Here is a 27,299-nt window from a genome sequence, read left to right as displayed (position 1 = left end):
TCTTCACGGCGTCCTGCGCCGTCATCATCGGCCACTTTTTTAATAACTCAGTAGAAAGTCATAAAGGTTTTAAAGAGTTAATATACATTCTTCTTTAGAAGGTCTTTCAGGGGTCAATAAACCGTCGCCGTGTTGTTGCAGGATGTAGATCAGCTTCGGTCCGTGTCTAACGGGGTTTATTTGTGGCCGGTGAGTCTGTTTGTACGTCGCTGCCTTCGAGAAATAGTCTGAGGTCCTTCGTGGTGAATGCCGGCAGCTGCCGCGGCAGGACTCGTCGGGACCCGGCTCCGCTTCCTTCTAAGGACTAGCTAACGATGATTAATGGTACTGAGTCGCCGGAGCCGCCGAAGCGTTAGCAGAAGACCGTTCTCTGTCGGCAGCCATGGGCTTCCTGACTAAACCGCCAAAATCTTCCAGCCCCGCGCAGAAACGAACGCGCTTCCCCCGCACGTGAGCCGCATCTGAATCCATATTGCTTGACCTTAAATAAAAGATTAAGGCCGACCTCCGTGACATTTCCGAGCGCGCCGGGTTCCACACTACAAACCCTTCCACGAGACTCGATGTTCTATCCCCGTAACGTCCCTCCAGCCAAGAAAAATCTTCATTCTAACGTTTTATAGAAAAGATATTTCCCAAATAGTTTACCTGATTTTTTTTTACTTTATTTTACTTCTGCTTTTTTAACTTATTTTGGGGAATAAAAATCAGTTGTTAATAGAATAATAGAATAAATAAACCCAAATCCTTTAAACATTTTCTTTTAAAGATTCCATAATGTCGTAAGGATAATTCCTTTTAGACTTTCTTTGGAAGTGTGTCTCGTACTTCTTTTAGGCATCAAAATTATCTGATTTGTGGCCATTTTTTTAGGTTTTTTTATTATTACTATTATCTGGATCCGGAAGGATATTGGGTTATACAACTGTTGGAGAAATGAAAGAATTTGATTCTTATTTCTCAGGTCGTGGCATGTATTGTAGCGCAGTACAATCCAGCAGTGCATACCGATCCCCATGCGGTGAATGTGTTTGTAGGGACTGCTCTGGAGAATTTCTGAGGAGTAGCACAAATATATGTATGGAGGACACGGCAGGACACTAGGATGCTGAGGGGTCCACCGGTGCTTTCTGCGCGAGGCAACAAAGTAACTGAGAGAAGTCACTGAACAGATGGGGGTTTCAAGCCGCTCTCTTGGAGCAGGAGAGTGTAATGGAGCGAGACAATATTCCAGAGCCTCAAAATTATTAATTGAGAGGGAAAGTCAGAGACATGACGCATTGTGGTGTATGCAAAGTAAGAAGGGCGGACACAGATCCCTAATGGGATATGGGAAGAGAGAAGGGCAGAGATGGATCTTTGGAGGCTTGTGATGGTGTATAGAAAGAGAGAAGGGCAGAGATGGATCTTTGGAGGCTTGTGATGGTGTACGGGAAGAGAGAAGGGCAGAGATGGATCTTTGGAGGCTTGTGATGGTGTACGGGAAGAGAGAAGGGCAGAGATGGATCTTTGGAGGCTTTTGACGGTGTATAGAAAGAGAGAAGGGCAGAGATGGATCTTTGGAGGCTTGTGATGGTGTACGGGAAGAGAGAAGGGCAGAGATGGATCTTCGGAGGCTTTTGACGGTGTATAGAAAGAGAGAAGGGCAGAGATGGATCTTTGGAGGCTTGTCACGGTGTGTAGGAAGGGAGAAGGGCAGAGATGGATCTTTGGAGGCTTGTGACGGTGTATAGGAAGGGAGAAGGGCAGAGATGGATCTTTGGAGGCTTGTGATGGTGTATGAGAAGAGAGAAGGGCAGAGATGGATCTTTGGAGGCTTGTGATGGTGCACGGGATGAGAGAAGGGCAGAGATGGATCTTTGGAGGCTTGTGATGGTGTATAGGAAGAGAGAAGGGCAGAGATGGATCTTTGGAGGTTTGTGATGGTGTATGGAAAGAGACAGGGGCAGAGATGGATCTTTGGAGGCTTGTGATAGTGTACGGGAAGAGAGAAGGGCAGAGATGGATCTTCGGAGGCTTGTGACGGTGTATAGGAAGGGAGAAGGGCAGAGATGGATCTTTGGAGGCTTGTGATGGTGTATAGGAAGGGAGAAGGGCTAGTGACGGTGTATGGGAAGAAAGGCAGAGATGGACGTTTGGAGGCTCGTGCCGATGTTTCGGAAGAGAGAAGGGCAGAGATGGATCTTTGGAGGCTTGTGACGGTGTATAGGAAGGGAGAAGGGCAGAGATGGATCTTTGGAGGCTTGTGATGGTGTATAGGAAGGGAGAAGGGCTAGTGACGGTGTATGGGAAGAAAGGCAGAGATGGACATTTGGAGGCTCGTGCCGATGTTTCGGAAGAGAGAAGGGCAGAGATGGATCTTTGGAGGCTTGTGATGGTGTACGGGAAGAGAGAAGGGCAGAGATGGATCTTTGGAGGCTTGTGATGGTGTATAGGAAGGGAGAAGGGCTTGTGACTGTGTATTGGAAGAAAGGCAGAGATGGACATTTGGAGGCTCGTGGCGATGTTTCGGAAGAGAGAAGGGCGGAGATGGATCTTTGGAGGCTGTTATCTGCAAACGCTGATTCCTTCTTGATTTCTGGTGTGAATGGTTGCAGAGATCTGTCCTGCTCAGGGCAGCAGAGATAATCTTCATTTGTGATAGAAATATTTTGATACATTAAAGGACTAATACTAAAGATGGGAATTTTTTTTTTTTGAGTAGGAGAAATGCTGCAACAAGAGGCCATAATCTAAAGGTAGATGACCAGAGGCTTAGATGGAATGTAAGGAAATTCTGCTTTCGTCATAGAGTGGTAGATAAGTGTAACAGCCTCCCAGCAAATGTGGTAGAGGCTCGTAAAGTCAATCACCCTACAATATTAGGGCATCTGTGATGAAAAGGATCTTATCTCTACAGGAAAGCTAGCCTATAGCATGGCTCTTTAGTGGGTCTTCAAAAATAACCACTCATGGGGCCCCCCGTTAATCCCATAACGGTATGTAAATAGCGTCAGGTGGGGGGGTTGAACAGTTTACCGGAGTATTATATGCGCCATCTTTTAATACCCGTCGCGAGTCGACCGTTTTGCCGTTTTTTAGAGAATCTGTTGGCCGGGAGCCACCCTGTAACTTCCCGCGAGGTCAGTCAAGCAAGAAGAGAGTTTTGTTGCTGGCTGATTGATCTCCGATACGGAGAAACCGCGTCCCGTCTCTCACACCGTTCTGTTTGTGCTGCCTGTCGGCTGCCATCATTTACACGTCTTTACGGCCCGAGAAGCCGGCCGCCGCTAAAACCAAGCCGGCAGAAAACGTAGTAAATATCTGATAACCGCTTTATCTCCTTCATCTCGGCTCCGAGCCTCTATAGGATGACGCTTTACGGCTATGCCGTGTCACGCAAGGTCACCGGTCCGAATCGGGTGCCAGGTCGACATGGGAGCCACCTTACTGTAAACGGTGGTGCATCACTCGCATGCTATTTGCAACAGTATGTACTTACAACCTAAAGGGTTAATCGCCGAGTGATGCCAATACGATTGGCTCAAGGACATAGGGGCAAAATGCCAGTGAAGTTACCTCCGGGGCGTGACACTGGTTATAATTACTTTGAAGGTAAGTGAGCGTTTGGCCAGTAATTTAGCTTTATAGACCAATTAACGCCGTCGCTGAGCTCTCCCGTTTGCGGTGACACACTGCTGCACCCAGTTACCCAAGTCTGTCTTATTATCCAGGGGACGTCTTAAGCGGACGAATCACCGAAACCAACCGTTTACAGACTTAGAGGCAGAAAAGCCCCAGAACGAGTTATCCTTCGGAAACGTAAACGCGCATGGGATAGACATACGGCTCCTGAATCTAAGACGAGACCAACGACTGATTAAGGTTTGAGTCTTTACAGCAGGGGAATTGGGGGCCGAATGGGGCCGAACTCCCAGCAGATTCTGTATGCAGTCCGCCTGGTCGGAGCAGCTTTTTGTTTTTTTTGCCAGCTGTCATGGCGCGTCATAACGCCTTCCCCGAAACCCTGCGTCCTCAGCCTCCGGCATCCGCCCCGACGCCGCGCTTAACCTGGCAAAATGAATGAGCTTCACTCTTCTATCCTGTAGCCGGAATATCAGGACTTAGAAGTAAAATCAGAGACACTTCACAGGATGAGGGCATTCTCTGTGTACCTGCCGCCTGGGGGGCGCTCCAGCCATCGCGTGCTTTGATGCAGATGATAACGGAGAGCTCCCTTTAAATTTCCATACTGTCTATATTGTCAATCAATGCACCTAGAAACAGAAGGTGCCGGCAGATCGGCCCCCGTCTAATTGCCCGTTTCAAACCTTAATCAGTCGTTGGTCTCGTCTTAGATTCAGGAGCCGTATGTCTATCCCATGCATGTTTTACCCTCTACCGCTTCTGCTAGGAGGCTGTTCCACTTACCTACTACCCTCTCAGTAAAACAAAACTACTTTGTTCACTGTAGAAATCCTCCAAGGCATCCTTCAAACAGATGTTTTAGAAGAGGAAAGCATGTATTTAATGTTGCCCTTAAAGGGTTAATGCACTGAGTGTGGCCTTTTTAAGAGTCACGTGTTGACAAGTAACCGTGTGACCGGCACACATGATGTCGACTTGCCCCCAGATCCCGGGGGGGTCTTGGAAGTAGCAGTGGGGAGATAATATGATCCAATTGTCTCTTAGATTGTAAGCTCCTATGAGCAGCGCCCTCCAGTTTATGTGATGCTCTACTGTACAGCGCCGTGGAATGTGAGGGCGCTATATAAACCAATAAATAATAGTCTCCAGGCCGAGCGGTGCTGATGCGGTAATTAGGATGCTGCAGACGAGCTCCCGGGGAAGTCTGTCCGGTGCTGCCACCTAGTGACGGAAGGCAGCGGATCCCCGTACGGAAGAAGCCGGCTCGTTCTGTTAATTGTTTCTCACATCCAGGCTGTCGGCCGACGATCGCCCAGAAATGTCTCTTAACGCACGTAAACGGCAAAAAACCTCGATATGCTTTAAAAAAAAACAAAAAAAAAACAGCGTGTGTGTGACTGTATATGTGTGTGTTTGTATATATGTGTGTATATATATGTGTGTTTATACACATGCACTCACTGGCCACTTTATTAGGTACATCTGTTCTATTGCTTGTTAACACAAACAGCTAACCAGCCAATCACATGGCAGCAACTCAATGCATTTAGGGATGTAGACGCGGTCAGGACAACTCGCTGACGTTCAAACCGAGCATCAGAACGGGGAGGAAAGGGGATTTCAGTGACTTGGAAGGCGGCGTGGTGATTGTTGGTGCCGGACGGGCCGGTCAGAGTATTTCAGAAACCGCTGATCTGCTGGGATTTTCACCCAAACCGTTCTATGTGAACCCCAGAGATGCGACACACACACTCATGCTAATGCTGTACTGTACCACACACACCCCGTTATCCAACAACATAAACACCGGCGAGCACTATACATATAAAAACACCCGCGCACGCACACACACACGCTGACACTACACTACTCCCATTACGTGACCCCGCTGGGCATCTCACGGCTCGAGATGTTCTTTGGCGTTGCTGTCTGGCAGGACAGGTCCCGTTAGGAGGGGAATCTCAGTGAATGGTGACGGTCGCTCTGCCATAAAGCAAGCTGCAAACAGGAAGTGCCTCCCCCACAGACAGGAAGCAGGTGATAGCGCTGCTCTGCCTCATGATGGTAGTAAGGGGAGTCATTCTTCCTCATGAGAGGAAAAGCAGTTATTTTTAATATTATTTCTGTGATTTCTGTAGTGTTTCTATAAGAAACGTTCCTTTAGCACTTAACCTCCTGCTCTCTTTATTCCGCCCCAGTGCAATGCGTCTGGAGGGAACAGACTAGTCTCCTCGAGGATAACCCCAGCGCTGGATACAGTAATATAACCCCCAGCGCTGTATACAGTAATATAACCCCCAGCGCTGTATACAGTAATATAACCCCCAGCGCTGTATACAGTAATATAACCCCCCAGCGCTGTATACAGTAATATAACCCCCCAGCACTGTATACAGTAATATAACCCCCCAGCGCTGTATACAGTAATATAACCCCCAGCACTGTATACAGTAATATAACCCCCCAGCGCTGTATACAGTAATATAATCCCCAGCGCTGTATACAGTAATATAACCCCCAGCGCTGTATACAGTAATATAACCCCCAGCGCTGTATACAGTAATATAACCCCCAGCGCTGTATACAGTAATATAACCCCCCAGCGCTGTATACAGTAATATAACCCCCCAGCACTGTATACAGTAATATAACCCCCCAGCGCTGTATACAGTAATATAACCCCCAGCGCTGTATACAGTAATATAACCCCCAGCGCTGTATACAGTAATATAATCCCCAGCGCTGTATACAGTAATATAACCCCCCAGCACTGTATACAGTAATATAACCCCCCAGCACTGTATACAGTAATATAACCCCCAGCGCTGTATACAGTAATATAACCCCCAGCGCTGTATACAGTAATATAACCCCCAGAGCTGTATACAGTAATATAACCCCCCAGCGCTGTATACAGTAATATACCCCCCCAGCGCTGTATACAGTAATATAACCCCCAGCGCTGTATACAGTAATATACCCCCCCAGCGCTGTATACAGTAATATAACCCCCAGCGCTGTATACAGTAATATAACCCCCAGCGCTGTATACAGTAATATAACCCCCCAGCGCTGTATACAGTAATATAACCCCCAGCGCTGTATACAGTAATATAACCCCCAGCGCTGTATACAGTAATATAACCCCCAGCGCTGTATACAGTAATATAACACCCAGCACTGTATACAGTAATATAACCCCCAGCGCTGTATACAGTAATATAACTCCCCAGCGCTGTATACAGTAATATAACCCCCCAGCGCTGTATACAGTAATATAACCCCCCAGTGCTGTATACAGTAATATAACCCCCAGCACTGTATACAATAATATAACCACCCAGCACTGTATACAGCAATATAACCCCCCAGCGCTGTATACAGTAATATACCCCCCAGCGCTGTATACAGTAATATAACCCCCAGCGCTGTATACAGTAATATAACCCCCAGCGCTGTATACAGTAATATAACCCCCAGCGCTGTATACAGTAATATAACCCCCAGCGCTGTATACAGTAATATAACCCCCAGCGCTGTATACAGTAATATAACCCCCTCCAGCGCTGTATACAGTAATATAACCCCCAGAACTGTATACAGTAATATAACCCCCAGCGCTGTATACAGTAATATAACCCCCCAGCGCTGTATACAGTAATATAACCCCAGATGGGTGATTGAGACCGAGCCATTCTATTGTCCCCCACAGGCAGTATGATAAGGAGTCGGGGGGTTTAGTAGATCGGGGGTCAGATAACAGAGTGAGAATCATACAAACGGCTGATATGGAGCTGCCTGAAAACATTATATTATGGGGCAAAAACTACAACTGGGGTAAAAATAATAATGTATGTAATATGTATGTAATATGTCACTTAATAAACAGATGCTGACAATTCCCCTTTTTAACTTGCTGGGTGATGGAATTAAAGTCCGGGACGTCCAGCGCGGTGCGGAGTGTAGCGAAGGCTTCGTCCCCCAGCGCCCGGGGCAGCAGCAGAGTTCTCGATGAACCCCGGAAACTTTGTATCGGGGGCTGCGTGTCTCGTGTTTTGGGTTTATGTTTTGGTTGGCTGTAGCTTTATTTTGCGAATAAGCCCCCCCCCTTTTTTTTTTTTTTTTGCTCGTTGAGATCTCCGCTCACGGCCTTTATATATCTCCAAACGGGACTGCATGCAACGCCGCGAGGCTGTCTCCCCGTGTCGCGTTTACCGGATTACACGTCGCTTCGTTACACGACATAATACGTGACATTACCGGCGTCTCGCCTTATTTACACGTTAGCCGGTAATGTAAGGTTCCTCCTATACCTTCAACGTGTAATAATGTCTCATTCCACACGTCTGCTGCGGGGCTCCGTGTGTCACGTTTAATTCCGCTAATCACGGTATTATAACCTGCGTACGCGTGGCGGTGACAAGCACCGAGTATCTAATCAAAGATGCCATGTTCCATGAAAGAAAGCGTGGGCTCTTTATTTCGGCCCCGCACATATTCATCCAGCGTTAGAATATCCCCTGTAAGATGCCATTTTTGTAATATATATATATAGAGAGATCTTCCGATCCCCCTTCTTAATTTTGTGGCCCTCCTTTGCACCGTTTTCTAGTTCTGTAACGTCCTTTTCAAGGGCCGGTGGCCAAATATTGCCCCCCCCCCGTGAATTAGTAGCCTCTTTTGTACATGCTGATATCTTGTTGGCCTTTGCAGCTGCTGACTGGCATTGTGCTCTCTGCCGCGAAGTCGGTCCTTTTTTCCCAGGGACAGATTTAAAGATTAAAATTAAAAGATTTTTTTTTTCCTCCCCGTAATGCATAACTTTACATTTGTCTGTATTGAACTTCATTTGCCTGCCCAGATCCCCCCCACCCGCCTGCCCAGTGGGCGCCATGTTTGCTTCACGCCAGTCTGTTGACATCATACCTGAACTGAAATACTCCCTAAAGGTCCAAAACAGTGGTCTGGGCGGAATTGGCCCCCGCACCCTGGGTGTATACCTTCCGGCCCCGGGGCCTTGTCTACCTTAACGGTGTTTAATGTGCTTTACCCTGTTGGGCAGTCTGTGGCGACGGTTCTTCCTTTGTTCTAAAGAGAAGAAGAAATTATTTATAATATCTGCTTTCTCTCTGTCCTCACAAAAAAAACTTCCAGTTTCTGACAGCAAAGAACTAACATTTTCTGTTTTTAGCCCCCCCCCCCCAGTTTGGCCATTCTAATTGCCCCTTTTTGTGCTTTGTTGCCCCTTTTTTGTGTTCTATAAGCGATGTCGCTGATCCTTCGCTGTGACGACGGCCGACTCGTTCGGTAAAGAAGTCCCGGCGCACGATCGCCGCCTACGCCCGTTGGTACGGACTCCGGTTCGGCGTCATGGGAGTTGTAGTGCACCGGCGGCTTGTCCTAACGCCCCGCCGCTCTCCGGTGTGTGATTTCCGGTCAGCCTCCCACCTGCCGCCGTCAGATAACCGCTCTAACCTCTCGTTCCTCCTCCTGCCGCCCGGATCCGGCGTCCTCTCCTCGCCGTGAAATGCAATCAGCTCTCTATTTACCGACATGAATAGCGAGCCTGAAAGGGATAATTGGCGTTAGCGCAAGGAGCGATTCCACCGAGCCGCGCATGTGACGGGCGAGGGAGCGTTCCCCTCTCTCTCCTTCCACTCAATATCATCCTGATTGTTCCCCGAGCGTAAAGATTTCCGGAAGGAATTCATTTCCATAAACTACGGCAGAGAATGATTATTCCTCCCCACCCCCATCACACAAACTTTCTTAAGCTCTGTGAGTTCAGACGGAGCGCGCGGCGCGATGGAAGCCGCTGGTTAAAACCCGGATCGTTCTGGCGCTTCAGAGATTGCCCTATCAGGCGACCAATGTGCGCATCGCATACAACAGAGCAGGCCGCCTCTGTCGGTGAGCGGATGTAGGTGTTGTTGATGTAGAGTATGCTTTGATCTGAGCTGGAAACGCCGCGATGTGATAAATACCGCTCTATACAGCGGCTTCTCGGTGCAGACGTTGTACTGGATGCTCCAACTGGAGTTTAAATGGAAAGTGTTACTAAGAGTTTACCGTTCATAGACAAGTAAAACAGCCTCCCAGCAGAGGTGGTAGAGGGTAATACAGTGAGTGGGATAGGCATACGGCTCCTGAATCTAAGACGAGACCGAAGACTGATTAAGGTTTGAGTCTTTACAGCAGGAGAAACAGGCGACTAGACGGGGGCCGGATGGGCCAGTCTGCCGTCGGCCCAAACAGGAAGTTGTCACCCACTTCCTGTTCTCTCCTCGCATTGTTTTAGCGGACGGCGCAGGAGCCTCTAGCGCTAGAGATTGTTTCCAGCCGCGCAGCTCCCTCCGTAACGCTATTATCACAAATATCTCGGGGCGATTTAACCCCGCGATGGGGCAGCAAGATGGCGGCTCCCGCCCACGGCACGACTGGGGGGGGTCACAGAGGGGCTTTAATATTACGTAGAAACATTCTATATTTATGTTCTGCGTATAAAAGTGAATATTTTTATTGTAATTTATTCTTTCTGGCAGTTTGTAAAAAAAGATGGAATTTTCCTTAATCTGAGAGGTGATTTTATACGTTTCTGATCACCCCGACGACGTCAATTACTTAGTGAAGTTTAACCTTAGATATATAATGTGTACATAAACGTTGTTTAACTCTTGGAGTGCCGGAGGTGTTTTGCGCACGTCGTCCAGCTGAGGAATATCAGAAGCTGGGAAGGTTTTTAGAATACGGCATATTTGGTAAATGCTCTTTTTTCCCCCCAATTCTTTTTGGACCCCGTGTTACTCGGACGGCCAGACGGACGGACGGCCTATCGCGTTCCAGATGTCTGCAGCGCCGCCGCAGTGGGACTTCTCTGCTATCGCTTCAGCGAGCGAGTCAAGTGTTTCATCTCCGGGATATAAACTGCGTCTTCATGATGGATTTCACCAAATATCTGCCGTCTGGTTTATAATCTGTCGGATTTGCTTTCGATTCACGCTGCGGCCCCCCGACTTCAACCGAGACCCCGGGAAATATGTACTTTATACCCAGTTCTCCTGCTGTAACGACTCAAACCTTAATCAGTCGTTGGTCTCGTCTTAGATTCAGGAGCCGTATGTCTATCCCATGCATGTTTAATACCCTCGCTGTATTACCCTCTACCACTTCTGCTGGGAGGCTGCCCCATCCTATCTACCACCCTCTCAGTATAGTAAAATATTTCTCCTTATTTAAAATATTGTATTTCTCCTATTATGAGACGAAGTTTTTGATCTGAAAAGACGGCCTTGTCTTAAAATCAATGCCGTCTTTAATTCGCATCTCAGATCCAAAGCACTGCTGCACAGCCGACTGGACCTAGAGGCTTGTCTTACGCTCTCTCGTTCACGCTCGCTCTTGCCTTCTCACGCGCTCTCATTCAGGCTCACGCGCTCTCATTCAGGCTCACACGCTCTCATTCAGGCTCACGCGCTCTCATTCAGGCTCACGCGCTCTCATTCAGGCTCACGCACTCTCGTTCAGGCTCTCATGCTCACTGTCTCATTACTTTTTCCGCTCTCCGCTTTTGTGTCCCTCCTTTTCCTTTTTGGACTTTTTAAGGCTGAAAATAATAATGATAAAATAAAACAGATTATAATATAAATTCTCCCAGGCGCAGCCCCCGGCCGCGGCACACGAGCCCAGTATACCAGCAATGACTTTTCCTGTGTAACCGACGTTCAGGCCGCAGTATTTTAGGGTAAATATATACCGCAGATTCCAAAAAGTTTCCGACCTGCTTCTGGAAATTTGCCCTCCAAGGATGTTGGAAAAAGCCCCTGCCGGGGGGTTACTCTTGGTGTTTAGTCTGAGCCGTACCCGGCGCCGTGGGCGGGCATAGTCTCGGCAGAGCTCGGAGCGTTACGGCTCCCGGGGCCCCGTACCTCCATCGCGGTCACGGAACTTTCCATGGCTTTCCGAGAGCTGCCGTTTGATTGTTTTATTCTCGGCTGGGGGTCCAGGCGCGGTAAATCCTTCCGCTGACGTCTCGGTAAGCTGTTTAAAACCGAGCTGTTCCGGAACGTGAATCTCTCAGTACATCGCAGTGGCCCCCGCCGTCGCAACGCGCGATAAACTGCTTTACTTTATTGTTTAACGCTCGTAGACGCAGCGAGCGGGGCAATGACGGCACGGAGTGGCCACCTGTACGGACGCGCGTGTTATTATTTAACATGAAACGGCCCGGTTTGCTGCCCTGTCTCATCCTTAGCTACAACCTCCTGATATTAATACCTGCCCCAGAATAAGGTCGCTCGGAGCAGAAACACGGCGATCCTGAATCCAAGACGAGACCAACGATTGGTTAAGGGTTGCGTCTTTACAGCAGGAGAAATGGGCGACTAGACGGTGGTGCGGGGTAACAGTGATGGGCAGGAGGAGTGATGGGCAGGAGGAGTGATGGCTAACTGCGTGAACATCCCGGCATGCGCATCCGTACGTGCGCAAAATGCCTTTTTTTGGTGTCCCAGACACTGGAGAATGAAGTCGGGACTTATTGCGATGGAGCTGGGCACTCAAGAGTTAAATATTCCCCCCGTCGTCACTGTACATTATCAGGGAGTGAGCCCTTCGTGCATGCGCGTTCTCCGCTATTGTTAACGTGTGCGGGATAGCAGGAGTAGTGTGACTAGGCCGTTGCCTGCCAGTTGGCTAGTGTTTGTCGGCTGTGAGTGATCGTCTTGCGAATGGCTTTCTCTCCGTAGCCGGCTGTCTTTGCGAGACACATCCGTGACACAGACGTGTTACGTGTACCACCGGCCGGCAAAAGCTACCGGTTTGGGGGAGGCTGTGTGATTTGGCAGAGCTCCCAGCCTGCATGTTAACGGGGGGCTTAAAACTAAATAAAGCGTCTGCTATGGGTTTTGCCGATATCCTTTAGATTGTAAGCCTGCGAGCCGAGTGCTCTTTACCTAATATGTCAGACTAGACGGGGGCCGAATGGGGCCGATCTTTAGCTCTTATCCTAAAATGATGAGGAAATGAATGCAGGACCCTGTCGCTGTAGGGGGCCGGTGTGGCTCCGTTGCCAACGTCGCAGCGTTCGATATCTGTCGAGTCGGGACTCAATCAACACTTTTGTACAGAGCCTCGGAGGGGGGTGGTGGGGGCCGCGAGGGCCGCACGCTAACAAAGGCATGATCCATATAGCGGTTAGATGCCCCGCACTTATTACACGCGGACTTTCAGCCGGCAGAATCAATTTGCCTCTCTGCCGAGGCCCCCCCCTCTGCCTGGTAATTTGCACCCAGCGCTCGGAGTCATGCCTTCCGCAAGGCGATTTATTTAACCCTTTCAGCGATAACATCAAAAGCCTGTTTGCTTTCTGTACAGTTTTTTTTTTCCACCAGCAAAATATGGCTTTCATGGGGTTAATTACGTTTGGCACCAGAAGTGAGGTCGCTGTTCGTCCCCCTGGATTACCCCCCCCCCTTATTTTAATAATAACATCGCCGTCCCAAGTAGACAATATACTAATAAAGCTATGGAACAACAACAAAAAAAAACCCTTTCCCAGTCTCTGTGAGAACAGCCTCTCGTTGGCTGCCTCTGTGTCACGTGACAATTAAGTATTCCCGGAAAATATTAGGAACGAATCGAATGCCGCTTTTTAACCCCTTCCATTTCGGAAACGCAGCGGCCGCCCAGTCGCCGATAACTAGAGCCACAGATTTACCGACTCGGTTTGTGGGTCAGTTTGATCGGAAAACTTCCTCCCGGATCTGATTCAAAGTTCAATTCAGTCCAAAGCGTGAGCTTGGCGGCCCCCGACGCGCTGATTTATACAGAGAGCGCGCTCGGGCTCCGTCCCACTTCCAGCTTTAAAACTAACGAGCGGGGCCATGAATTCACTGCATAAAAATGGATTTTTTGGACTTTTTCCTTCCCTCCGCCAAAGATTTTATGGATTATTCATCATTAAAAGCAATTTCAGCCGTTTCCCCCCCCCATGGTAACGGCTGACCGGCAGAAATCCCCGCGCGTTTCGCATTTAATTTACGCCGTTGGATTTCGTTCATTCTGCGGAAGGTGTGGCGGATCGTCGCTCGCAAATCAGCCGCCCGCGCTCAACTCCATAAATGTCTTCCTTTTATTGGACGGAATCCCGAGTTGGTCTTAATTTTGATACAGACATAAAAGAAGCTGATCTGGAGGCAGGATGTCGGATTCTGTACATCCTTGGACCGTCCCGACTACTCTAGAGGCTGCGGTGAAGGTTATGGAAAGTCCGATCTTTGCTTTAAAGTGGAGTCTTAACTACCGGCCTCTTAATCCGTAGGGTTTTATTCTATTTGTTTTAAAACCTGTTAATCGCATCGCTTTCACAACAAAATACTGCATTTTGGACTCTTCAAAATGTTTTTAAAGCCTAGTCGGACTCTCTGACTAATGAATGTCTATGGAGGAGCGGACTTCATTAGCATCGCCATAAAGCGTCAGCTCAGTGTGGTGTTTGAGCCGGGAAAGTCACCCAAAATATCACACGACTGACAGCAACGGCGGCTCCAGGTCTGCAGATAAAGGGAGATTATTGGAACAAAAGGAGATAAAACCATTGTTTTTCACCGACCAACATTACTGTATACAGCGCTGGGGGTTATATTACTGTATACAGTGCTGGGGGGGTTATATTACTGTATACAGCGCTAGGGGTTATATTACTGTATACAGTGCTGGGGGGGTTATATTACTGTATACAGCGCTGGGGGGTTATATTACTGGTTACAGCGCTGGGGGGGTTATATTACTGTATACAGCGCTGGGGGTTATATTACTGTATACAGCGCTGGGGTTATATTACTGTATACAGTGCTGGGGGGGTATATTACTGTATACAGCGCTGGGGGGTTATATTACTGTATACAGCGCTGGGGGTTATATTACTGTATACAGCGCTGGGGTTATATTACTGTATACAGTGCTGGGGGGGTATATTACTGTATACAGCGCTGGGGGGGTATATTACTGTATACAGCGCTGGGGGGTTATATTACTGTATACAGCGCTGGGGGGTTATATTACTGTATACAGCGCTGGGGTTATATTACTGTATACAGCGCTAGGGGGGGTATATTACTGTATACAGCGCTGGGGGGTTATATTACTGTATACAGCGCTGGGGGGGTTATATTACTGTATACAGCGCTGGGGGGTTATATTACTGTATACAGCGCTGGGGGTTATATTACTGTATACAGCGCTGGGGGTTATATTACTGTATACAGCGCTGGGGGTTATATTACTGTATACAGTGCTGGGGGTTATATTACTGTATACAGTGCTGGGGGTTATATTACTGTATACAGCGCTGGGGGTTATATTACTGTATACAGTGCTGGGGGTTATATTACTGTATACAGCGCTGGGGGTTATATTACTGTATACAGCGCTGGGGGGGTAATATTACTGTATACATTGCTGGGGGGTTATATTACTGTATACAGCGCTGGGGGGGTTACATTACTGTATACAGCGATGGGGGGGTTATATTACTGTATACAGCGCTGGGGGGTTATATTACTGTATACAGTGCTGGGGGGTTATATTACTGTATACAGTGCTGGGGGTTACATTACTGTATACAGTGCTGGGGGTTACATTACTGTATACAGCGCTGGGGGGTTATATTACTGTATACAGTGCTGGGGGGGTTATATTACTGTATATAGCGCTGGGGGGCTGATATTACTGTATATAGCGCTGGGGGGGTGATATTACTGTATATAGCGCTGGGGGGGTGATATTACTGTATATAGCCCTGGGGGGTGATATTACTGTATATAGCGCCCGGGAGGGGGTGATATTACTGTATATATTGCCCGGGGGGGTGATATTACTGTATATAGCGCCGGGGGGTTGATATTACTGTATATAGCGCCCGGGGGGTGTGATATTACTGTATATAGCGCCCGGGGATGTGTGAAATTACTGTATATAGCGCCCGGGGGTGTGTGAAATTACTGTATATAGCGCCCGGGAGGGGTGTGTGATATTACTGTATATAGCGCCCGGGAGGGGTGTGTGATATTACTGTATATAACGCCCGGTGGGGTGTGTGATATTACTGTATATAGCGCCCGGTGGGGTGTGTGATATTACTGTATATAGCGCCCGGGGGGTGTGTGATATTACTGTATATAGCGCCCGGGGGGTGTGTGATATTACTGTATATAGCGCCCGCGGGCGTGGTGATATTATTGTATATAGCGCCCGGGGGGGTGATATTACTGTATATAGCGCCCGGGGGGGTATTACTATATATAGCGCTGGGGGGGGTGTGATATTACTGTATATAGCGCCCGGGGGGTGTATGATATTACTGTATATAGCGCCGGGGGGGGTGATATTACTGTATATAGCGCCAACGGGCGGGGTGATATTATTGTATATAGCGCCCGGGGGGGTGATATTACTGTATATAGCGCCCGGGGGGTATTACTATATATAGCGCCGGGGTGTGTGTGATATTACTGTATATAGCGCCAGGGGTGTGTGATATTACTGTATATAGCGCCCAGGGAGGTGTTATTGTATATAGCACTGGGGGGGGTTATATTACTGTATATAGCGCTGGGGGGGGGTGATATTACTGTATATAGCGCCAGCGGGCGGGGTGATATTACTGTATATAGCGCCAACGGGCGGGGTGATATTATTGTATATAGCGCCCGGGGGGGTGATATTACTGTATATAGCGCCCGGGGGGTATTACTATATATAGCGCCGGGGGGTGTGTGATATTACTGTATATAGCGCCAGGGGTGTGTGATATTACTGTATATAGCGCCCGGGGGGTATTACTATATATAGCGCCGGGGGGTGTGTGATATTACTGTATATAGCGCCAGGGGTGTGTGATATTACTGTATATAGCGCCCAGGGAGGTGTTATTGTATATAGCACTGGGGGGGGTTATATTACTGTATATAGCGCTGGGGGGGTGATATTACTGTATATAGCGCCAGCGGGCGGGGTGATATTACTGTATATAGCGGGCGGGGTGATATTACTGTACATAGCGCCCGTGGGGTATTACTATATATAGCGCCGGGGGGTGTGTGATATTACTGTATATAGCGCCCAGGGAGGTGTTATTGTATATAGCACTAGGGGGGTTATATTACTGTATATAGCGCCGGGGTGTGTGAGATATTACTGTATATAGCGCCGGGGGTGTGTAATATTACTGTATATAGCACCGGGGGTGTGTGATATTACTGTATATAGCGCCGGGGGGGTGATATTACTGTATATAGCGCCCGGGGGGTGTTATTGTATATAGCGCTGGGGGGGTGATGCGATGGTCTCCATGTCTCTGTATAGTGATGAAGAAATGTCACAAATGTGGGATTATATTTACTCGTCTAGTCTTAATGTTTTTCTTGCTGCAAATACTTAATCTGTATTAACATCTACCGCTTCTGCTGGAAGGCTGTTTCACTTATCTACCAACCTGTCAGTAAAGTAATTGCATCCTTGCGTTCCATCTCAGCCTCTGACCCTCTAGCGTTAGATTCTGGCCTCTTGTTGTAACGTTTTGACCCCTTTTTGTATTTAATGCTCTTCTGTCTCTGTCTCGTTGCTCAGTTCTCCGGCGTCGGCGTCCAATCAGATTTCTGCGTCCTGAAGATGTCGTATGGCTCTGTGGATGGGAGCGGATTTGGAAAAAGAAACCCCTTTGGCGGACCCTCGACACAAGGATACCAGCCCCTAGGTAACCGCCTCGTTTCAGTGTGGGGGTAACTAAGCGCATGTGATTATCTCTGACGCGAATTGAGGTCACAAATCGCGCATGCTCCTCCTCGTCCGGACGATGTTGAGTGCCGATAAGAGATTTTCACTTGACGGACAGCGGAACGCGCCTCTGTATGATATCTGCGCGGACCCTTTAAATGTTTGTGGTGTCCCCCGCCTGATTGATTGAGTAATGCAGGGGATGGGCTCCTCTTCTCAGCATCTGTATCATTTCTCCCCTTCTGTATTATTATTTCTCCCCGCTATCTTCTCTCCCCGCTATCTTCTCTCCCCGCTATCTTCTCTCCCCGCTATCTTCTCTCCCCTGTTAAGCTGTTTTAGTGTCGTCGATTGTCTCCATCATATACTAGAACTAGCGGTTTGCTCCGGCAAGTAGGGCTGCCCTGTCCCTGTATAAAGTATAAGTCAGCGGGTGAAGACCTCATTGGGTTCGGCCCTTCATCGTGTATAATGAAATCAGAGCGGGTTAATAAGTGGCCCTCGTCGTCTCCAGACATAAAATGATTATTAATGACCCATTTATTATGTATTTTGTTATTTGCGGCTGACGCGCTGTTTAGTGTCCTGCCGCCCTCTCGGAATCCTCACTGCCCAAACGTTCTATTTACTTTATTAATAGTTTTGATTAAAGAAGGTTCGGGGCGGGTTTTTTTATTCCTCCCCGCCGACCCCGTACGGGAAGCCGGCACTTACTGCGGTGGTCGTTAGACGCGGGGGCTTTAATTCCATTTAATTCCAGCCGCATCCATCCCGGAGACAAGAAAAAGGATGTTGAGAGAAAAATGAAGGTTTTTTTTCCTCCCCGCCGGAAGCCTTTTGTTATCGTAACTCTGAGCGTGTCCTCGGCTGACGCGGCGAGACAAAGGCAGCGGGCCGGCCGCCACCGCTGGAGGTCGGAACAAAAGCACCCGAGATCCAGAGGTCTTTATTAAACACGGCCGCCGCTCGGCGTGTTACCGACTCATTACCTCCTGCTTCTACACTTATTATTATTTGATCTACAATTAACCCCCTGCTGGCCGGCATGAGACGCAGCGCGGTGCATCATACGCGGGCAATTAGACGGGGTAATAAGTCTTCCCTCGCCTCACATGCCCCCCCCCAGCCGAAGAAGCCGCGCTCGACATTAGTTATTCCGCGCTCAAGGGGGAGAGAAATGTTAGAACGAGGCCCTGATCTAAAACTGGAAGGACAGAGACTTAGATGGGATATAAAGAAGTTTTACTTTACTGAGAGGGTGGTAGATAAGTTGATCAGCCGCCCAGCAGAAGTGGTAGAGGGTAATACAGTGAGGGTATTAAACACGAATGGGATAGACATACGGCTCCTGAATCTAAGACGAGACCAACGACTGATTAAGGTTTGAGTCGTTACAGCAGGAGAAACGGGCAGACTAGACGTGGGCCGGATGGGGCCGATCTGCAGGCAGGTTCTATGATGTGATAATTAATATTACTTGTGCAATAAACCCTGCTGAGGTTTTTTTTTTTTAGTTTTGTTGTACTATTTCTTGCACCCGTGCAGCACTCAATGGGTTAAGAGGTAATAGGTGTACGGGGGCCGGCATATAGGGGTTAAAAGGCATTTCTGGGGGCAGATGTACAGAACTGGGGGGGAATAAAAGGAAATAAAAACAAAACAATATTTTTCTCTATCATAGCTTTTATTAAATATGAGAAAATCGTTTAGATGAATTAATATTTACGGGTAAAAGGTTTTTCCTATGGGGTCGTCTTATATTCAGGCTTTTTCTTTTGGGGGCTCGTCTTATAATCGAGCGGATACGGTAATACTGAGCAGGTGTTCTACACGCGGTGCAGTCGCCATGGAAACCCACGCAATACCCCCGTGATTCCACACGCTTCACAAATAATCTGTTTTATAACAAACGGACCTTTTTATACCCCCAAAAAAACAGTGCAAATTGTTATTATATAGGTGCCCCCCCCCCCTTTTGGGGCACAACTGGAAATCGCTCCAATTGCTTTTTCTGGATACTTTGCGTCGGGTTCAGTGGGAGAATCCATTCTTTAATCATATTAGGGGTGTTCTCTCTGAAGGGGTTAATGGAGATGAGGGCTTGTGAGGGGGTTTAATCTTTGCTGTCTGTTGTGGTTTTTGGTCCAAACTTTGTCATTATATTGTAGCGATATGGTGTCACTGCCACTGGGGAGGAAATAGAAACCCCTCCGAAAATAAATGAACACTCATTATTTGAACGGATGACGTGGGCCTAGTGATATGTATACATTACTGCACCAGCAGCTGTTTGATGCTGACTCTCGGGGTGCCGGGGAGGACTGAGGCACCTGACACGCATAGTCACACACACATTCTAACACGCACGCATAGTCACACACACTCACGCTAACACACACATTCTAACACACGCATATCAACACACATAGTCACACACACACATTCTAACACGCACGCTTAGTCACACACACATTCTAACACGCACGCTTAGTCACACACACATTCTAACACACACGCATAGTCACACACGCACTCTTACGCTCCCCCACACACGCACATTCTAACACATACGCTCACGTTTATACCAGGTTGGGGCAATTCCTTCCTCGCCTGCCTGGCCCATCCACCCCAGCTGCGTGATGTGCATTAAGAAGCTGTCGCCGAGATCTGTTTAGAGGGTTAGATTGCCCAGTCAGGGTCGGTCCCCCCATTACTTGGAGGTTAATGATTGTGAGCTCCGGGGGGTAAATCTCTCCCTGCGCCGCGGCCCCCCCGTCACCCGAGGGAACCCGACAGGACGCTGAAGGATTTGGGGTTTTCTGCTCCAAAAAATGCCATGCAACTTTGGAATATTAAAGGGGGTGGGGGGGGTGCTTATTTAATATATAATTATATTGCGCATGCAGACATTCCTGTGATATGGAACCCGACACTTTTAAAGGGTTTTGGGCTTCCTTTCCAGGCTCCCTCTTGCTCATGCGCCGCTGCCTGCCCTGTCTAGGAGCGCCTGGTTTCTGCACAGGAGCCCCCCCTATTTCTGCATGGTACTTGCCCGTGCCAGCAAACGAGTCGTGTTCCACCATCAGACTAATGCATGCGATCAGAAACGGGCCACTAGACGGGGGCCAAATGGGGCCGATCTGCTGGCAGGTTCTGTTGTTAAAGTTTAATTTATAAAGCCGTTTCCTGCTGTTTCTATACACATTATCGGGGCTTTTAGGGCTGTAGAACCCTGCGATCCCCTCATACCCAGCAAACACTCTGACCTCCTATAAAAGAGGGGCATCAGGGGAAGAAAGAGGGGCACAAAGAGGGACTTGCCCCACACTAACAGGGACACTTGGGAGGTACGGTTTACTACCGGCGGTGCAGTGAGTTCCACACCGCGCGCTCTGAATGCCTGGCGGGGGTTAAATTCCCCGTACCCCGTGTCTGCGTGATTGAATAAAGCCCTACTTAACCCGTTGGGTGCCGCTGTGCTGATCGGAGCGATGTGCTCCTAGTAACGGTCCTTTGCACGTTGACTTTAACCCCTTCGTCACCAGGAAGCTGGGGAGAGCCCAACACAGCACTGACACCCCCTCCCTACAAGCCGTGATATTATTCTGTTTTCTTTTATTTAACCCCAGTTGTAGTTTTTTGCCCCATAATATAAAGTTTTCAGGCAGCTGCATATCAGCCGTGTGTATGATTCTCGCTCTGACCCCCAATCTACTAAACAAACCGCCCCCCATCTTCTTTATGAGCAGCCTGTGGTTAAGGAACTTAGCACTGCTTGATGACAGGTGAGTCAGTTGGTTGCGGTAGCTGACCGTGTGAGCGTCTGTCTCGTGCCGTGTGAGCGTGTGTCTCGTGCGCGTGTCCCGGGAGAGGTTTAATGAAGCTGCTGTCACTCTGCATGCGCGGTGTCTCGGCTCTCCTGGGCCCTCTTTAGAATCTCCCGGAGTGTCTCCGCGCGTTACCGCCAACATTTCTCGCAGCGCTTCTTACAGTCCCTACACTGAAAGGGTCTGACACAAGTAGGACTGACGGCCCAAGACAAGTCGATGCATTAGGCAAAGGGGGCCTGACGAGCAGGAAATAATAATTAATAATAGTAATAATAACAACAACAATGGGTCTACGTCGTGTGAAGTCAGTGAACCGAATGATTATCCCTTTATTATAATATATAAAGCGTGGATGGATACCAATGCTGCCCCTTTATTATTATTTATTTATTTTTATTAATATTATTCATATTATTGGTAATATTTATTGCTATTAATATTTATTATTTTGATCAATATATTTATAATAAATTTTATTAATATTTATTATTACTATTAATATTATTTTATTAGTAATAAATACTATTTCTGGTATGTATATATATGTATACACACAATGTGCTCTGTCCGATAAAATGCGCACACATCCGCTGTTCTGTTGGTAAAAACAGCCCCTAAATATGCATATATCATAATATTCTGTATTGATGGAGGAGCGTTTCACGCATCCCGCTAGGAAAGTGTCCAGAGCACTACAAACAAGAGCGCGTGTCAGAGTGGGAGGTGAGGGACCTTCCCGCCTCGCGTTATTACGCCCCGGGGAGAGATAATAGGAATCCAGGAGGCAGCCAGAGACGCAGCGGATAATAAACCATTTATCTGTAATCTGCTGTGAGGTTTAAGTCCGGTATAAGAATGAACATTTTTCTTTGAGCAGCGCTGTATACAGTAATATAACCCCAGCGCTGTATACAGTAATATAACCCCCCAGCGCTGTATACAGTAATATAACCCCCAGCGCTGTATACAGTAATATAACCCCCAGCGCTGTATACAGTAATATAACTCCCAGCGCTGTATACAGTAATATAACCCCCAGCGCTGTATACAGTAATATAACCCCCCAGCGCTGTATACAGTAATATAACCCCCAGCGCTGTATACAGTAATATAACCCCCCCAGCACTGTATACAGTAATATAACCCCCCAGTGCTGTATACAGTAATATAACCCCGCAGCGCTGTATACAGTAATATAACCCCCAGCGCTGTATACAGTAATATAACCCCCCAGCGCTGTATACAGTAATATAACCCCCCAGCGCTGTATACAGTAATATAACCCCCAGTGCTGTATACAGTAATATAACCCCCCCAGCGCTGTATACAGTAATATACCCCCAGCGCTGTATACAGTAATATAACCCCCAGCGCTGTATACAGTAATATAACCCCCCAGCCCTGTATACAGTAATATAACCCCCAGCGCTGTATACAGTAATACATCCCCCCCAGCGCTGTATACAGTAATATATCCCCCAGCGCTGTATACAGTAATAACCCCCCAGCGCTGTATACAGTAATATAACCCCCAGCACTGTATACAGTAATATAACCCCCAGCGCTGTATACAGTAATATAACCCCCAGTGCTGTATACAGTAATATAACCCCCCCCAGCGCTGTATACAGTAATATAACCCCCAGCGCTGTATACAGTAATATAACCCCCAGCGCTGTATACAGTAATATAACCCCCAGCGCTGTATACAGTAATATAACCCCCCAGCCCTGTATACAGTAATATACCCCCAGCGCTGTATACAGTAATATAACCCCCAGCGCTGTATACAGTAATATAACCCCCCAGCGCTGTATACAGTAATATAACCCCCAGCGCTGTATACAGTAATATAACCCCCAGCGCTGTATACAGTAATATAACCCCCAGCGCTGTATACAGTAATATAACCCCCAGCGCTGTATACAGTAATATAACCCCCCAGTGCTGTATACAGTAATATAACCCCCCAGCGCTGTATACAGTAATATAATCCCCAGCGCTGTATACAGTAATATAACCCCCCAGCGCTGTATACAGTAATATAACCCCCCACCGCTGTATACAGTAATATAACCCCCCACCGCTGTATACAGTAATATAACCCCCAGCGCTGTATACAGTAATATAACCCCAGCGCTGTATACAGTAATATAACCCCCCAGCGCTGTATACAGTAATATAACTCCCCAGCGCTGTATACAGTAATATAACCCCCCAGCGCTGTATACAGTAATATAACCCCCAGCACTGTATACAGTAATATAACCCCCAGCGCTGTATACAGTAATATAACCCCCCCCAGCGCTGTATACAGTAATATAACCCCCCCAGCGCTGTATACAGTAATATACCCCCCCCAGCGCTGTATACAGTAATATAACCCCCAGCACTGTACACAGTAATATAACCCCCAGCGCTGTATACAGTAATATAACCCCCAGCGCTGTATACAGTAATATAACCCCCCGCGCTGTATACAGTAATATAACCCCCCAGTGCTGTATACAGTAATATAACCCCCAGTGCTGTATACAGTAATATAACCCCCAGTGCTGTATACAGTAATATAACCCCCAGTGCTGTATACAGTAATATAACCCCCCAGCGCTGTATACAGTAATATAACCCCCCAGCGCTGTATACAGTAATGTAACCCCCAGCGCTGTATACAGTAATATAACCCCCAGCGCTGTATACAGTAATATAACCCCCAGCGCTGTATACAGTGATATAACCCCCAGCGCTGTATACAGTGATATAACCCCCAGCGCTGTATACAGTAATATAACCCCCAGCGCTGTATACAGTAATATAACCCCCCAGCGCTGTATACAGTAATATAACCCCCAAAGCTTTAGTGTTTGTTCCCGCCTGTGTCCGGTGTGTGCCGGTGCGGGGGCAGTAATACCGGAAGCCACAGGAGCGTGTAAACCCCCCCCCCACCGGGGTGTGTTTAACTCCCTGAGCACAGGGCAGATTTGGTATAAGGAGCGTGAGAAGGGTTAACAGGGAATAAATATATTCTTGCGAGTGGGAAGGTGTCTCCTCTCGTTTATTAGTCATTCCCGGAGAGATCGGGGAATCTTCTTCTCCGCGTCGTTACACGGTGCAGGATTTCTGCCGGGGTGCCGTTCACACGCAATGCGTGTATTTACAGCGTGTAACTTTACCACAGAAACACGGATCTCAATGCAATACCTTTTACAATGAAGCGGATTCACCGTAGCGACCCGGAATCTGTGTATTATAATAACTATTAACAATAATAATATTATCTTTTCATTTGCATAGCGCCAACCATCCCCGCAGGATTTCTTACAGTCCCTATATTCAAGTGTCTGACAAAACTAGAACTGACAGGCTAAGATGAACTGATATATTGGGTAAAGAGGGCTCGTCTCGTAGGCTTACAATCTACAGGAGTATGGCAACCGTAAATGGGCCGGTACTTGGGAGCAGCCGGTTTAAAGAGTCCAGACAGCTAGTTCTTTAGTGTTTAGATCTGCCTTCTCCCCGGCTGCCTCCGCTGAAAGCTGGGAGCATACCTATGTAGACATCTTGCACATGCTCAGTAAGTCTCAATGGAAGCAGCTTCAGCCAATCACGCAGTTGCTGCCCGAACACTGATGTTTTACTAACATACATGCAGTTGGCTACTCCCAAGAGAGCTCTGTGTCTGTTGACTTCATTAAGTGCTACTGAGCATGTGCAGGAAGTGTACAGAGGTATGCTTCCTGCTTTCAGTAGAGAGTCAGGGGAGGAGCTAAATGAGACAGAAGTGTTTTTCTTTGTAACTTTAATAAAGAATCATTGCCTGCTCCATTTTACACGCAGCAAAGTGCCCTGTCTGTTCAAAATATTCTCCGCTATGCATTAAAAAAATAAAATAAAATACAGTTTTGGGGCCTTGGCTGAACCTTTAACTCTTCGTGTGTCTGCTTTTAATGAGTTCACCGGCCGCGGCAGGGCAGAATGGTCTGTTACCTGAAAGATAACTTTGATGGCGTCTGTCCTATTTCTAAAAAGCATCCAATTTAAAGATTTCTGCCCCCCGCGCATGCCAGCGGCTTTCCTTTCCGGCAGTCTTTTTTCGAATGTTTTATTAAAGCTTCTTTGATATCGCTCGGCGCCGATAAGAACTTGCGAAAAGCCTTTGAAGTAACGGCCGTGAAGCCGGACGGCAGATTATAATATATCCCGTTAATGCCACCGAACCGGCCCCCCACACGCTGCCGCTCAGCCGGGAATTGGGAACGTTTGGCTTCTTTTTCATAAAGAAGAGCTATTTGCTCATTAGAAACACGCACATTTTATATAAATATATATTGTGTGTGTGTGTGTGTATATATATATATACCCATTGTACAGCGCTACAGAATTTGATAGCGCTATATAAAACAATAAATAATAATAATAATTGTGTAACTTTATATATGTATATATTATAATATAAATATATATATACCGTATATAATATATATATATATATACACAGACACACATACACACATAATTCTTTTCTCGGCTTAGTGTGATTAGAGTGTCAGTCCGCCGGCTTTGTTTCTGCTCTTTGTGTTATTTCCCGCCGCCTGCGGAGACTCCGTTTGTTTCCCGCGTAACGTTTGCAGAACCCGACGTTATTTGTTCCGTTTCAGAGAGAGACGCGTGAAACTCGTAAGAGGATTTGCGGCCGTGGGGTCCGGGGCTCTGCGGCGTCTCCTGTTCAGACGTGAGATCAGAGGGAAGGAACACGCGTGGCTCGTGTCTGTTCTGCTTCTGAGCGATAACGTGACTTAGAGCATGCTGGGGGGGGGGCGAGCGCTCTCCACGGTGCTGAATCCATTCACGTGCTTCACAGAAACACACCAAACAGAACCTGCCGGCAGATCGGCCCCATTCGGCCCCGTCACTCTTAGATTCAGGAGCCGTACGCCTATCCCATGCATGTTTAATCCCCTCACTGTATTACCCTCTACCACTTCTGCTGGGAGGCTGTTCCACTTATCTACCACCCTCTCAGTAAAGTTTAAAAAAAAAAAATCTGCTTGTTGTGAAACGAGTTCAGGATTTAGTGAAACTACAAAATATATTTTATTATACATTATACTTTTACAGTCTTGTTTTTCAATAAAAAAAATAAACATTTTTAATGAATTGAAATAAATAAACGCTTCTCCCGATAATTGAATTTCTAATTTTAATGAAAGATTCCATGCGGATTGCTGTTCTTTCAGGAGGACGATCGCGTTTTAATGGTTATTGTTGTTAGAATGCACTTCCCATACGACATTCTGCGACACTAACAATTATTACGGGGGGGGGGGTTACGGCATGAAGACGCAGCCTGCTAAGACGACTTCTGCTGGGAGACTGTTCCACTTATCTACCGCCCACTCCGTAAAGTAACTTGCGTCCACTCCATCTAAGCCTCTGACCCTCTAGTTTTAGATTCGGGCTTGTTGTTAACACTTCTCCTTTGTTTAACCCCTTGTGGGGTTAAGCTGTGGTCTCGCATACAGCGTCGGGGTCGTGCTTTACATGTAAATGTAAATAGGCGGGTAACGGGTGCGGGGCAGGATTCGCCGCCCGTCAGCGGGGGTATCTGCTCCGTTTTACTCCCGGTTAATGGACGACATGTTTTGTGTTCCTCCAGCCGCCCAGATCGACACGAACGAGCTCCACGAACTCTTCCAGCTGACTTCAGGGGATGTGTTCCGGATAAACAGTAATGGTGGGTAGAACGAGCGGCTCCGACTCCCCGTTATCTGCCGTCCGTACGATATTTACTTCCGTCTGCCAATGGCAAAAGTCACGTTTATTATTGGTTATTACAAATATCCCACCATTCATATTAACCCTTTAAACGACATATACTGATTTCATGCTTTAAATCAGTTGTACTTTTGCCCCATAATAAAACGTTTATCTGAGCCCCGATCTATTAGACAAACCTCCGACTCCTTATCATACTGCCTGTGGGGGCAATAGAATGGCTCAGTCATCCCCCTGGGGAGGATCTCCCCTGGGGGTTATTACTGTATACAGCCCTGGAGGGGTTATATTACT

General features: G+C 47.6%; 1 protein-coding gene across 3 annotated transcripts in view; it reads left to right on the top strand.

Moving 5' to 3' along the window:
• TSNARE1 (t-SNARE domain containing 1) overlaps positions 1-27,299 on the top strand; it is a 143,423-nt gene that overhangs the window by 21,439 nt on the left and 94,685 nt on the right. For 2 of the 3 annotated variants that reach the window (XM_053466304.1, XM_053466302.1), the window contains exons 3-4: positions 17,254-17,380; positions 26,887-26,964. In XM_053466304.1, the coding sequence (XP_053322279.1) occupies positions 17,296-17,380; positions 26,887-26,964 (163 nt within the window). In that variant the 5' untranslated portion in view covers positions 17,254-17,295. Of the gene's footprint in view, positions 1-17,253; positions 17,381-26,886; positions 26,965-27,299 lie in introns of those variants that run through there. The other variant, XM_053466303.1, reaches the window with a different exon arrangement.

Source organism: Spea bombifrons, chromosome 5 (genome assembly GCF_027358695.1).
Source record: "Spea bombifrons isolate aSpeBom1 chromosome 5, aSpeBom1.2.pri, whole genome shotgun sequence".
Classification (NCBI taxonomy): Eukaryota; Metazoa; Chordata; class Amphibia; order Anura; family Pelobatidae; genus Spea; species Spea bombifrons.
Note: the sequence above shows the minus strand (reverse complement) of the source record. Positions and strands in the feature narration are given on the sequence as shown.